The following is a 15215-nucleotide window of genomic DNA, read 5'->3' as shown; positions in this document are numbered from 1 at the left end:
TGAAATAACTCAACGTCCCTTTCAAGGATGGTGAGTGATAAGCGACACATCAAAGATAACACTTAAAATGTCCGGATTTCTCCTTTAATTCGATTCTAACATTTAAAATAAAAAAGTAATAAAAAAATGGCGCTCCCTTCATGCATTAGAAGGACAACATCAGTCACCAGAATCACCAGAACCATGTGTTTCAATGAGTGTAATATGGTTAATATGGAATTTGAAGTTGAATGGGCTTCGATAGGAGGGGGGCGTGTCTGATCTAATATTTAAATATTGAATCAAGCAAATTAAAAACTGTAGTGGGGTGCACACAAAAGCCAGAGTAGACCCCAGAAGTGTTTTAAAGTGAAATTTCCCTTGAACCCTTAGAGCGTAAACCCTTACTGCCTTGTTTTTGGCCAAGGTCATCTTGTGAGCTTGCTTGGTCAGGTCCTGTCGCCCAATCAACAGACAGACCTCCTCCGACCAATCTGAAACCGGTTGTTCCCGACAATGGTAGATGGCCTCTCTGATTGGCAGCGCCACACCAAATGGGACGGACTCCAAATCTTTCAGGGTGAAGCCTGGACCAATGAGAGGAAAAGGAAAAATGAGATAATAGAGCAGTCCTTCAAAGTTCTGGTCTTTGTGACTGATCCTACTGCTAGTTTTATATTCCAAAGTATTCCATTCCATGGATGTATAGATAATTAACTGCATTTACCAGCTGTCCCAAGTTAAAATTAGGTGGGTAGAAGAAAACCAATCTCAGGCCAGCAGTATGGCCCAAATAGGGGCACTGCAGGCCTGAGATTGGAGGTAAGCAGGAAGCCATGACCCATGCTGGCCTGTGATGGAAACCCCACCAGAGTCCATCTCACTCAGTTAATATGGCCTGCTTATTGTTATTTTATAAACATTTGCTTGTCTCACCTGCTGAGGTAAGCCAGACAACAAGCTTCTCAGCCAGACTCTCGCTGGACGGCTCAGACTTCACACTGCTCTGCCTGGAATTAACACACAAAGCATTAGCAAATGCAGCTGAATAGAAATATTGAAAACTTACAAGGACTTTAACTTTAGCATTAGCTTTCTGGAGTGTGCTTTACCATTAGATAGATTTCTGTTGATGAAATACAGAAAATAAGACCTGGTTTACCTTCTATAGGTTGATTCACTGACACACGACTTCTGACCTGAGAGTGTAGGTAGAAGGGAAGCAGGAGATGTTTTAAGTAGAGAAGACAGAAACAGAGTGTAGAAGGAGAGAGAGAGGGAGAGAGATTCAAACGCTGCTGAAGGCCTGAATAGCCGAAACACGTCCATTTGTCATGTGAATAAAAAAATACTAAGAAAAATCACCTTGTGAGTGAATAAAAAAATACTAAGAAAAATCACCTTGTGAGTGCGGACTGTTTCTATAGACTGTTCACTGAGAGTCTGCAACCACAAACCAATCTGTTAACGCAGGCCAATGCGTGTGCATATGTAACAGAGTGGTTCACTACCTCAGTCTGATGGCTTGAAAGTCTAATATCTCCCCCGAGCGATAGGGATATCCCTTTGTCTTAGTGGTTAAGATGTTGGCTTTCCACGCGGGAGACCCGGGTTCGAATCCCGGGCGTTATAATGGTGCCGTGACCTGGATCAGGTTTCCCCGTGGGAGGAGGTCAAAAGGGTGGTGAGTGTAACAGAGTGGTTCACTACCTCAGTTTGATGGCCTGGATTCAAGTCTAATATCTCCCCAGAGCAATAGGGATATCCCTTTGGCTTAGTGGTTAAGATGTTGGAGACCCGGGTTTCGAATCCCAGGCGTTACAAACACACACACACACACACTAGTCAAGAGTGACCAACCTCTAACTTCTTTCATCTCTCTAATGGAAAAATATAATGCTAGAACCAAGTTGAAAATATCTTTTATCATTGCTAGGCAAAAGGCTTTTATATTATTAATGATTTGACAGATTGAAGATTTAATCTGCTAGAGAATATTTAATATTGTGCTGTATTGTATGTATTTTAACATTGTATTGTTAAAATACAGTGATTAAAACAAATCAGTAATACAAATCTTTTTCAATTGTATTTCACTTTGAGAGCTGATGTAAGTAGATCAGATAGAAAATGCATATGGACACACACACTGAATAAAGCCAAATTATGTATACCAACATTAGACACTCACCTGCAGTAAGCTTAACCAGGTACTTTGAGATGTCAGATGAGATGGCATTCTCATCACCAACGATATAGAGAGCATAACTCTGATAGAAAAGATCAGGAAGAAAACAAGAGAGAATAGTGAGAGAGACAGACAGACAGACAGACAGAGAACAGGGGTGACAGTGAGTGAAGTAGAAAGTTGAATGAAGAGAAGGAACAACAGAGGGGGAAATGGGACAGGGAGAATTATGAGGAGAGAGAGAGAGCAGAGGAGGACAGGAGAACAGAGAACAAGGAGACAAAAAAAAAAAGTCAGCATCGTCTGCGCATTTAGACCAGAACAAAAACTGGACATGCACATTAACAAGACATACAGTACTGTACTGTATGTCTCATATTATGCGTCAAAGCTAAACACTGAGGGCTAGGGAACTTATCCAACCTTCACATAATGATTCACTTTTTTATTTCCAGGATGCTTTGCTGTTAAGCATCATTCAAGCCGGGGCTTACATGAGAGATTTCAAGTCGTACATGAACGTTAAGTTATTATATGGCTGTGTCATGATGAGACAGGCTCTATGTTTTGGGACATTGATTTGATTTGGTACACCATTACATTAAAGACAATTATAGACTGTTTCAACACATATTCCTTTCACGTGATTGATTTCCAGTGGCAGTTTCAGGATGTTGACGCATATTCAAGCAGTAGGTTCCATGGTTCAAAATGCGAAAAGATAAAAGTTATTAAGAGAATAAAGCCAGAGCATGACGAATAAACGATTTGAAAAGGCGTTGGCAAAAAGTACACACCAAACATACCCAGAAGTTGATGCTATAATTCGCAGTGAAAAATCAACCGTTTAAAAAATAACTTACGTCGCTTGAGCACACAAAATAAAAACACTCCCAGTGTGTAAGGACCTGTAAGGACCTTTTGAATAAAGATGGAAATGGACAGCCTATGAAAAATGTAGATGCTATGTATATAATACGTGTATGTAAACAAAATATGCATAGCTGAAAGCTTTGTCCTTTTTTTTGCGGTCCAACCCACTAACTCCATCGAATTATCAATTGAACAGATGCAATTTATTTCTTCAGGTGTCTTATATGCAATTTTCTGTTGCACAGTTGATAAAGAGTTTGATATGAGGCGCAATTATACCTTACTTAAGTACAAAACACTAGCATTTCTTACATAAACTGACAAAGATTTCTGCAAAGTGTCCTGTAAAACCCTCAGTCTAACAATATATTTTGTCTTTCAACTTTATCTCTATACAGGAAGGGTCACAAACTATGTGGAGATGAACTGCAAGGCTAGCTTGTTCATATTATACTCATATTAAATTCATATCAGTTATATAGAGAGAGACAGACACATTTTGTACACAAACACTGCATGACATCTGTTTTTTGTGACTGTGTCTGTTTACAGCATGTCTCTCTCAGGCTGGTAGACAGACAGACATGTATATTTTTCCTTCATTTATGTCTTGTATTCAATCAATATTCCACATGTTGGCCAGCATATAAAGATTAGAATTCTATTATTTATGTCTTTCTCCACTGGCCTGAAGTTTGTCTGCCTTACAGCAAGTCTCTCCACCTAGCCTGTCTGTCTATGTGTCTGTCTGTCCACCTGTCTGTCCGTGTGCTGGTCTGGGTGTGATGGATAATCATTGTAAACAAATGTTTGGACTCAATTTGGTGTTCCTTGTGTGGTTAAATGAAGGTTGGATGAAGATGCATGAGGACATCAGCACTACACATACACACTCCCACGTGTGCAAATACAGCACATACTCCTCGGAGAGCAGATCTACGCCAGGCTGGGTTGCCTACCCAGGGCTGTGTCAGTCACGGGGAGAGGCTGGTGCGCGGGGGAATAAGAGTTTGTACGACAGATGGTACAACTTTTTAGGGTTGTGCCACCCGCTTTTAAAGGGTATGATGTAGTGTTCATATATGGCTTTTCTTTGTAAGAAATATGCCCTGCTGACACATTTTTGGAAGGCAACTACAGGCAACAGGTATGGAGTATCAAAACCTTGTTTGGCGGTCAATAATCACATTTCTGCAACAAACAGTGACATTTATATCATTTGTGCGCCCCCTATGGGTGGAAGTTAAATTGGTTCCGGTTTGGCTTGTTCATCAGTTCATTCAACCTACAAAGAAATGTGGTCTTCGTCAGGTGAGACCTCACCTAATAATCTCAGACACAGATGGTGCCCGTCTGGACGGACGAACTGCGATAAATATAAACATACACACATACATTCTAACTCAGAAAAAAAAAAATCACACCTCACTCTTCTCCATGTACTTATTACAGAAATTGCCTTTTATGTTCACCAACAGAAAACCAAGGGAAACCTACTCAGTAAAATCCTCACAGTTAATTTATCCATTGTCTGTGTAGGTGTGCATAGTCACGTAGCTCATTGCCAGATGACGTTTGACCACCAAATTGCACCATATGTCAGGTACAGAGTTACAGATCTAATGTACATTAAATGGCCCTTTGTTGTGATTTGATGATAATACACTGTATCGAGTCATTGCATAGTCGCTTTCAAACTCTGATGAAAATCGGATAGTAATAAAATGAGATGATATGTCAGTGGAGAACAGTTCAGAAGATAGTATTTTTGTCATAATTGGGGGGGTGTGTGTTTAAAATGTTCCCATACCAGAACCAAAAGCCTCGTCCTCTGGCAGATGCCTGGCAGGAAGGGGAAGGGCAGGACTTCCTCCCCTCTCAGACAGCTACTGAGCCAACTGAAGATGCTGGGAGGCTCCGCCCTCAGGAATAACGGACGCTGCATCTGGCCAATCTGAGCTGAAAGGAGTGTACAGTATGTGTCATTAACAGTATGTGAGGTTTCCCCTCAGATACTGTGTTCAGATTTGTTTTACAGTGATCCGAACAACTAAAATATTGATCCACATTACTTGTCATTTCTACTGCATGTACATTCAAAAAGGCAGGACTCAATTAAGTAACCGCTCCTGCTCACTCAGATCAGCTAACACAGGACTGAACCCTTCCTATAACACCCTGGACAACGCTCCCAACTGTAGAATAAACATGAACTTAATAGCAAAACGGCCGCCGTGTGAATATGGTCTATAGCAGTCTCACTCCCAATTTACTCACTCCCTAGCACTTCACTATCCCTGTACCTCGCAGGCAAAACTGTTTTATTACAAAGCTACCAATGTTTCGACAAAAGCCTTCTTCAGGCTATCAATACCATTAAGAGTGGGTCCACGGGACCGCCTGGAGGGCCGGGTGTCCCCCGGAGGAGGGGGTCCTCCGGACTGGAGCGAGTACCCAGGTTCGGGGCTCCCTGGGCCTGGTTGATAACCCCCCCCCCTCAAACTGTTTACTGTACATATTTTTAGTTTTTCTGTTTTTATGATGTTCTGCATAGTAGTGTATATCTGTCCGTCATTTAATGTCTCTATGAATTGAGTACAAAGGACCCCAATGGAAATCTTGGGTTTTAAATCATATTAGCTGACCATGTATTGAACTGTACTGTCATGTGCTTTTTTCTGCATAAAGTATTCAATCAATCAATTAATCAAAACCCTGTAGAAGACTTTCAACCATGTTTCCCCTCGCTTGAAATGCTTGCAATTTGCTGGTTTCGCCGATTTCAAATGCCAGTCTTTCCGTATTTTTTGAAAGATTTGGAAAACTTTAGAAAAACACATTTCAAATTGATTTTTTTTTTAAATAATTTATCAGATTGATTATTTTGATTATCTCTTGCACCACTAATGAACTGGTAAATATGTCTTACCTTGGTCTATGAGGCATGTTTCAGTGAAGCTGCTGATGAATGAAGGGTAGTCTCTCCAGTACTGATCTACATAGTGCTGCAACTGCAGGTCCCTGGATATACAGAATAGATGTCAAAATCTATATTTCTTATCAAATAATAAGGTTAAGAGTACTAGTACTGTTATTCTATAAGTTATCTGTCATATCTGCCCTGTGCCAATTTTTTATTACGAAGCCTAAAAGGCAAACATAAATTTAATTTGTATTCATATGTTCCATGTCCAATGCCAAAAACCCAATGAAATCCTAAATCACAATTATTTGCGTGACAATTAATCGTCAACTTAAATGTTGTAATTGTGACAGCCACTTCCTGCAGACCCACAGCTACAGTACCTGGCCAGTTGTTGCAGCACACAGACCAGAGACTTGGCTCCAGCTCGCTGTAACTCATCCAGCAGAAGTTCTTGGTAGAGCAGATGGAGAACATAGAACAAGGAAGGGATGTGGGAGAACAGAGGAGCTGAACTGTCCAACCTCAGGCACGAACTGGAATGATCCGTATCCGAGGGAGGGGTGGCATTGCCAGCAGGGGCAGGGTAGGACACCGTTGGTCCACACACAGGCTGCCTGGCCATCTGACGGTGGTAGTGGGAGCCCATCAGGTGCTCCCAGTCCTTCACAGGGAAGTCATGAACAGGTCCGTTAAAGCAGTGGTTCTCAACCTTTTCAGGCCGTGACCCCCCAAAATAATCATATTTGAACTGGGGACCCCCCCCCACCACCACCCTGATTCCGCAGATAAATAGTGAAAATAGTCGAGCTACAAGGTCACAACGTAGACCTTGTAGATCGACCTTGTGACCTTGTAGATCGACTATTTTCACAATTTTTGCCTCTTTCTTATATTATTTGACAATTTGGCCAATGTTTGACCAGTTTTTACTTTTTATAGTATAGTTTGTTGATTACTTTTGATGCAGTAATGCAATTTTTTTCATTTCATTGAATTTTTTTCTTAGGTATTAAAAAGTTCTTAAAAGTCCTTAAATTGTCACTTTAATGTCATCTGGGGAACCCCCCAAAATCATGTGGGCCCACATGAACTCAGATTTGGTTCTCAACCCACAGGTTGAGAACCACTGCGTTAAAGCAATACTTCACCTATCAATTACTCACCCCATGAAGCCTTGAATTAACAGAGATGTTTTTGTCCAATATTTGACTAATTTAAGTTAATAGGACACTTATCTTAACAAGAGCAAAACCATATTTAAAATCATTCTCTCTGAACCTGGAGCATCAGTAGACTTATCAGAGATTGCACTGTGAGAGTTGTTTTGGAGTTTATATTATTCTTTTATATAGCTTCGCTTTGGTCTCCTACCGCAGCGGACACAGCAAATATTGAATTATTGGCTCGGGAATGCGACAAAAACTAAAACATCTCCATGAATTCAAAGCTTCATGGGGTGATCACAATTATACACATTTCCGGTTTTCCCTGCATGTTCTCTAAAATTGTTAATTCAATCAGCACAGCACGAAAAAACAAAACTTGTGAAAACAAGAAAAAACTATCAATTATCCGTAATGAGATGGGCTGATGTATTTCTAAACGATCATGTCTATGCTAATATTAGGGAGTAGTACTTTTTTTTAAACTGCACCCCTGACAAGGAAAATGTGAAAATTAAGCAGTGAAAATAATACAAAAATAAATCAAAGGTAATCTAACCACCAACCTCATCAGAGCCTCCGTCTGAGGGACGAGCCTTCTTGGCTGCAATCACTGGAGAGAGAGGCACTTCAAAGTGGAGCTGGAGGGACAAAAACAGGTGCAAGCAGCTCAAGAAACAGCTAGCTGGATCAGTCATAACACAACATCCATACATCATGGTATACAACAACAGTTTAACTCCAGTCCTCAAGGGACTGCTGTGCTGGCTACCACATTGTTAATTGCCATCACCTGGTGTTCCAGACCTAACCAAACCCTGATTAGAGCGCTTTAATAACAAGGGCACTAGGTGCCTATGATCATATATAATATCTCACAGCGTAGAAACAAACAGAGAGACAACTTCCATTTCCCATAATGAGGCTGTGTGTACACCACAACGTCACATGCCAGCATACTCACACTGCGTGCCCAGCTCAGGTGTTCAGTGTTGTAGCCCATGAGGGACATTAAACAGGTGACAAACAGGTTCCATTCAGTATGAATGCCGGGACCACCAGGTGCATTGTAGATGTTGTACCACTTCACTAAAACCTAGACGATAAAATTCAACATAAATAAAACACAATACAATCGTAACATTAGATTGAAAACATTGGATTTGAGGAGGAACATCAGTGTGGGTCTATCATAGTTACAGGTATTATGTATTATTCCAAAACCCTTTCCTAAGTATCATATATATTAGCATTGTATTTGATCATGTCTGCAGAGAAGAATGGGTAACATTAACATTTAAGCTTAAAAGTGCAGGCCTGTAGCCGCGTGCTAATTCACAGCGGGGAAGTTCTGGAGAACGGCTCATCCGATGGAAGTCACACCCTTTGCATACTGTACATACATGCCTGAAAAAGGTTACATTTGAATACATCTCGTTAAGTGATGGTCCAGAATGGCAAAGCTTTGTTAAGTATTAACCCTAGAAGCAAAGCAAAACCCTGTTCTATTCAACACACCACTGTTATCTTTCTTACCCACCTTCATAGCAGCTTCCTTTGGCAGGATGAAGCGGATAGCCTGGAGGCACTTCCTCACTGGTGTGGGAGCAGAGAAAGGCGAGTAAGACAAAGAGTGAAACAGAGTCACCCTTTCGACAGACCTATGCAGGTGAGGAAGCTCTACAAATGGAAATGTCATAATTCCATATAACAATTCCTCAATACTGCTAAATAATTGTTTTTAAATTTGCATTAGGCATGATTTGTTTGTTGTTGTTGATAACAAAGGCAATTCCCTGATATGGAAATGCTATGGCAACAAGGAACAGACACTCAGTTGTTTGATTAATAATGTTTACTTTTCATCTTGCTAAACAGGAAACATTGTCTCTTGTGTTTGTAGAACATTACCACATAAGAAAACATCAGGTAAGACCATTTATTTGGCTTAATTATAAGTTTGCTTAAAATTCTCTACACAAAAAAATAAGGAATAAGAGTAACACCACCATTGCTACAATGATTAGTGTTACAGTGTTATTTCTCTCCTTCCACCAATCAGATTCCTAATCAACTTCCTCCTGTGATCTTAATTGGACGGCAGAGCTGACAAAGGTCAAGGAAGAGGTAGATAAATGCCATTTCATTAGAGGAAGAATACCTCATCTGTGGAATCAATTATTAAATAATGGACGGAACAGAGCAAAGCAACATAGTATAATACACACACAGAACAATGCGGACACAGACCCGTATGAAGGCTTTTAAGATTCCTAGGGCTAGATGTAACAAAGACTATGGGAGATTAGATGTTGGAAGGTTAACATTCAGAGAGGAACCTGAGGTCTAAACAGACACCGGCACCAATTAGTGGTTGCTTAAACGAAAGCAGAGATACATTAGTTCAGCTCAGCTTTAACCGGCTACATGATAATAGTGAGGGCACAATGTGTGTTAACAGACCCTACATAATTGGTCTACAGCTAGCAGGAACTGGCAGGGCACACCATAACCTGACACAAACCTTCTTACTCTGTTAATTTTTATCTGACTGGTCAAGCGTAAACTGGTAAAACAGAAACAAAATACAGTCCCACCAATCATCAACGCAGGCTTATTTTATTGTCTTATTGGGTCCCCTTATATGCAACAAAAATAATACTAGTTATGATTAGTTCAATTCGAAATAATTCTGGACTGGTCCATTATATGGTATTCATTCATATATTCACTGTATATTTATATTTACTGATAGACTGTACATACATACATATGTTCACTCATTCAGAGATCCAGTGAATATCCTGTACATACATACATATGTTCACTCATTCAGAGATCCAGCGAATATCCAGTATCTAGGGCCAGCAGCTCAATATTGTATTTTATCTATGTTTTTAGTTATCTTGGTTTTGTTCTTGACTCTTACCTATACCGCTTGTGTTTCATTCTCACTGCTGATGCTACTTTGACACACTGAATTTTCCTCCAGTGATGAATAAAGGCTTACCTTATTTGTTCTATTCTTTCTCGTTTTTGTCCATTCTATTTTACTCTGTTCTATTCTATTCTATTGTCTCCTCTAAGCACGCACATTCCCACTAGGCCAAGGAAGAAATGCCGCACCCTATGATTGGCTTCCAAAGTTTGTGGTGGTGGCTGTTTTGCACACGAAGTCCACACATTATGAATGCAGCACCCTATTGCTGGGAAACTTTGCACGCACATTACCACTAAGCTAAGGAAGAACCTCCCTCCCACATTATTCAAATCTCCTCATGGTGGCGCAACAGCCCACTTCACGTTTTGGCCTATAACTCTTGAACCGTAGGTGGTACAATCAACATCTTTTTTCCCTGTATTCCTTGGATCATGACACAATGTATATAATGTATATATTTTTTTGTTGCTACAACTCCTACAGATTTTGTCCAAAACTCACAAATCGGTACACATTATCTCTGGGGTCAAGCGATCAAGATGTCTAACTTAGATTTTTCACCTCCCATTCCAAGTGGCTATGACCAAAGTTTGCGGGTGCTGGGTAGGCAGCCTGGCGAACTAGTTAATTTTTTATTTATATCTATCCCTAAAACACAAGCCTCGAAGAGAAGAATAAAACTGAATAAAAACTCTTCACTAATGTAGGTGGCTTAATCATGATCAGTCAATTGATGTGTTTGTGTGTGTAAAATAGTATCCTCCATCCATCAACATTTTACATCATTGTTAGCAGCATGCAGCAGCACTCAAACCTAATTTCCACATCCTAACTGCAGTATGACTCAGCCGTGTGTGTGTGTGTGTGTGTGTGTGTGTGTGTGTGAATGTAAGTCCACATGCGCAAAACAAAATGTTATACAATCGTAATTGGTCAAATCTCTTGCCACATACAGTTGTGTGTATGTTTAATATTGTGAGTGTGTGTGCATGCCCATGTTGCTTGTAATGCAGCCATTGTTAATCTCACCCAGCTCTGAAGTAGCAACCTCAGGGACAGAAATCCTCAGCATCGACCCGTTACCCAACTCCTACATACCAAGGAGAGAGAAGGGAGAGAGGAAGGGACAGAGGAACAAACATGGAAAGAGACAGACTTAACATACACCGTTTGTCAGCAATGGAAATGTCACATTTCAAACACTCAATTGGCAGCCTTGCTGCAGTTTAAGATGTCATTGAGGTAATATCAATATATTGAGGTCCAATACAGTGAAAATAAGTAAATATATATTTTCATATTGTTTGTTAAAATGCACATCTGTCTACACATCATCATTACAAACGTGTTGTGGAGCACCCCTACTAAACGAAGAAAGGAAATATATATATATTCTGAGAGACTGTCTCTACAGAGTAATGACAGGGCTTCAATCAGTGGGTCCTGTGGAACTCCAGCTAGCTGCATTAGCTTCCAGAATTAGACGACAGGGGGGACAAAAGGTTAACTGATTGCTTGTAGCATGTGTCATGACAGCAGCCTTAAGACACATCCTGTATGTCAATATGTGTATGTGTGTGTGTGTGTGTGTGTGTGTGTGTGTGTGTGTGTGTGTGTGTGTGTGTTTAAAAGAGCATGTATTTGTGTGTATCTGTTGTTTGATCTGTGCCCATGATGTATATACACTTTCTCCCTGCACTGGATAAGAACATCTGTTAGTGCTAAATGCTTCAAATGTAAATTATAATTGTATATGTAAGCAAGAATGTAGGTATTTGTGTTTATGTATATATATATAGGCATTTAGGGGCATGCAGTACATGTGTGCCTGTTTGAGTGCATTTTTCGAGTGTGTGTCCCTAGGCTGTCAAAATTGTCTACACTCAATCTGACAGCACTCCTCCCGAGAGGCAGACATACGCATGCGTGCACTGCACAGTGCACACAGTCATAAACTTTCACTCCCATGTTGTTTCCTAAGCACAACCACTGAAAAAGAACAACACACACACACACAGAGCAGTGACAGGAAAAGCCTTCCAGGTGTTATTGCATGTCGCATTTTAAGCCCAGACGGACCACACACATTTTGAAATAACCGTCCTCCGGCATCTCCTGTTAATGCTGCGTGTTTCACTTCCAGACTACAACACCTTGAAATGACTAGATTGACCTAGATGCTGTCAGTGCCTAATGAAGAGGCTTCCAACATAATTACTTCAAATGACCAAGAATCTCTCTGCAGTAAAGAAATATGGTCCACCTGCTGCTGGAGATGGTCAGGACTCGACACCCAGCACATTATGCTCATTTTATGGCTTAGGAGGTGTACATGGGTTGGAAAGGAATATGCGAGGCTGACCAGCTCCTTGTGACGAGACACCCATCAGTTGTTTGTTATATTCTGTGGCTGGTAAGAGCAGTTTGGGGGTTTCCAAACATTTAAGCTCGAGACCCAAAAGAGAAATTTGATTTCCAAAACAAGTTTGAAAATGTGGATTTCAAAACTTGAGCTTGTTAATCTTGCATTTTCACTACTTCTTAAAACCTTTTTTTCCCCCCTAATTTAAGGAATTTCTTAGATTTTTCATTTATCTATGAAATACTTTTGACATTTGTTTTTATTTAATTTATTATTTTATGAAAAAATGCAATTGTATGTATGTATGTATGTATGTATGTATGTATGTGTATAGATATTTACACACACATACGCATCTATACATAAGCATACCTGAACACACACACATACATATACTGTATATATACATACACATATAACTACCGGTATACAATATACACATCCACATACTGTACATACATACCAAATTGAACACGTCCATATCTGCTATAATGGCAGATTTGTATTACACAGATTTACATATTAAAACATTTATTAATGATTAATAATAAATGCAAGAATCTATATTATTTAGAGCATGTAAGCGAATAATTAATGTATTATTTCTCAATATTTACCATTATTACTAGTGATTTGGATATTTTTAATAATATTGTTTTATATGTATTTAATGCCTTGGTTTTAAATATATTTTAGAATTTAGGGCTCATCGAGCAATTTTGCTAGATTCAGGTCACCCACCAGTGAGACGCGGTTGCAGACAGGATCTCGAAGGGCGTGGATGTATGGCGTGGGCTGCTGGAGTGGAGTGGTGTAGTCATCCAACCATGAGGAAGTGTCGTGCTGTTTGTTCTCCAAATGCCTCAACCCTGACACTGGAGAGGGCAAGACGGCCTGGTATGCAGGGAAGAGGAGGGAAAGAGGGAGGGAGAGCAGGTACAGAATCAAGGGAAGAGGAAGGATAGAAGGAGAGGCGAATAAGTGGGAGGGAAAAATAACGGAAAGAAGGAGAGAAGGATGGAGGATAGGGATGCGAGCACATCACAGCTGATCACAGCTTACTAAACTCTTTATGTATTTTATGTATTTTTGTAACTGTCAAGAACCTGCTATGATGTGACCAATAAACTAAATTAAAAACACATACATCATCCAGCCTGTGGATGCGTCTGCTGGCTGCACTGGCTGGTGTACTGACGTTGTCCAGTTGAGTACTGCGGTATGGGATGTGGTTGGACAGGTTGAAGGTAGGGGACAGGAGGCCTGGGACAAACACCTTACTCACCTGGGAGAACAAAAGTACAACAAATTAAATTCAGAAATGTATTTATGTATTTAGTTAGTTTGTTAGTTGTGGTAGTAGTAATAATAATTGTATAAGTGAAGATAGTTATTTTCTTCATAAAGTTACATAGAGCTCCTAGGAAATTATTCCACTATGTAGGATCCAAAGAAGCAGGAAAAAGCCAGGAGAACCATCATCTTAACATAACATTGTGATAAACCCTTAAAAAAGCAGCACATATACATACATGGTGACATGGATTGAATGCACCAAAAAATTCAAACCACAAAGGAAAGTTTTGTTGAACTTCATGACACCAGGTGGTGCAGATTGGCACCAGCTCCTCCTCAACACTAACAACAGTGTGGCCACGCACAGCTCAGATTCCATTATAAAGTTTTATGGACAACACCACCAGCACAGACCTAATTACAGATAATGATAAGGCAGCCTACAGAGAGGAAGTGACAGTGTTATCCTGACATTGTGGTGTCAGGATAACAACCTCCATCTTAATGTCAGCGAAACAAAAGGAAACGAACGTGGACTACAGGAGGCTGCAGGGAGAGCACACTTCAAGAGGTCTGTGGAAGAGAAATTGAGCAGCTTCAAGTCCCTCAGGGTTCACATCAGCAAAGACCTGGGCTGGTCACATCACACTGTCGTCAAGAGAGCAAAACAACGGCTCTTCCTCCACAGACTTACTGGTTCATCGAGGACTCCAGAATACTTCTCCAAGTGCACCATAAAGAGTATCCTGACTGGCTGCATCACTGGCTGGTACAGAAGATGCTCAAAATACGACCACAAGGCTCTACAGTGGGTGGTTAAAACAATAGCACATCACCTGAACTGAGCTGCCACCCATAGGAATAGGGTGAAGTTTATATCCCCAAGGGATAGTTTCTATCCCCAAACCACAAGACTTCTGAACTTAATAGTGTTGTAAACTATAAAAGGACTACAGTTACTGATACCGACTGTCCCTGTATTTTGTATATACAGTATATATTCAGGGATTACAGCAAAAACAAATCTCACTAAGATGTTTTTTAGATCCTGCATTAAGGAATCATTGTCTAGAGTGAGTTCTAAGTAACTTTTTGAAGAAAATAACTATTCCCACAAATAAAATTATTACTGCTATTATACTACTACTACATAATTTTAAATAAATCTGAGATTTGTGAAACAGTGTAAAACGACTCCCCCACACCTGCGCTGTTCCCTAAGCAATTAGCACAATTTGTAGAATTATTATGTTTAGATATTACCATTCTACAACTATGATCCTGCTGTTCTACATACAGCCAAACATTTGAAGAAATTGCAGAGGCTTTAACCTTTGCGTTCATGAAATATCCGAAACCATTAAGGTTTCATGGAAGATGCTTCTAATAGCAAGTTTGACCCATTCCAATTCTCAATCTTATAGAAATGACTGAAATCAGTCAAAACTGAGAACTTTAATCCATGTGCTAGTAATGTACAGCTGTTG

At 40.1% G+C, this 15215-nt stretch overlaps 1 protein-coding gene across 1 annotated transcript in view; it reads right to left on the bottom strand.

Moving 5' to 3' along the window:
- Positions 1–15215, bottom strand: part of anapc1 (anaphase promoting complex subunit 1) — a 73607-nt gene that overhangs the window by 46089 nt on the left and 12303 nt on the right. Inside the window, exons 15-27 of the mRNA XM_080448620.1 lie at positions 13580–13717; positions 13174–13326; positions 11100–11160; positions 8670–8725; positions 8094–8225; positions 7696–7770; positions 6347–6627; positions 5970–6061; positions 4851–4999; positions 2171–2249; positions 1142–1178; positions 916–989; positions 388–566 (exon numbers count right to left, since the gene is read on the bottom strand). Of these exons, the coding sequence (XP_080304746.1) occupies positions 388–566; positions 916–989; positions 1142–1178; positions 2171–2249; positions 4851–4999; positions 5970–6061; positions 6347–6627; positions 7696–7770; positions 8094–8225; positions 8670–8725; positions 11100–11160; positions 13174–13326; positions 13580–13717 (1506 nt within the window). The remainder of the gene's footprint in view (positions 1–387; positions 567–915; positions 990–1141; positions 1179–2170; positions 2250–4850; positions 5000–5969; positions 6062–6346; positions 6628–7695; positions 7771–8093; positions 8226–8669; positions 8726–11099; positions 11161–13173; positions 13327–13579; positions 13718–15215) is intronic.

Source organism: Gymnoscopelus braueri (genome assembly GCF_963280865.1).
Source record: "Gymnoscopelus braueri genome assembly, chromosome: 14".
NCBI lineage: Eukaryota > Metazoa > Chordata > Actinopteri > Myctophiformes > Myctophidae > Gymnoscopelus > Gymnoscopelus braueri.
Note: the sequence above shows the minus strand (reverse complement) of the source record. Positions and strands in the feature narration are given on the sequence as shown.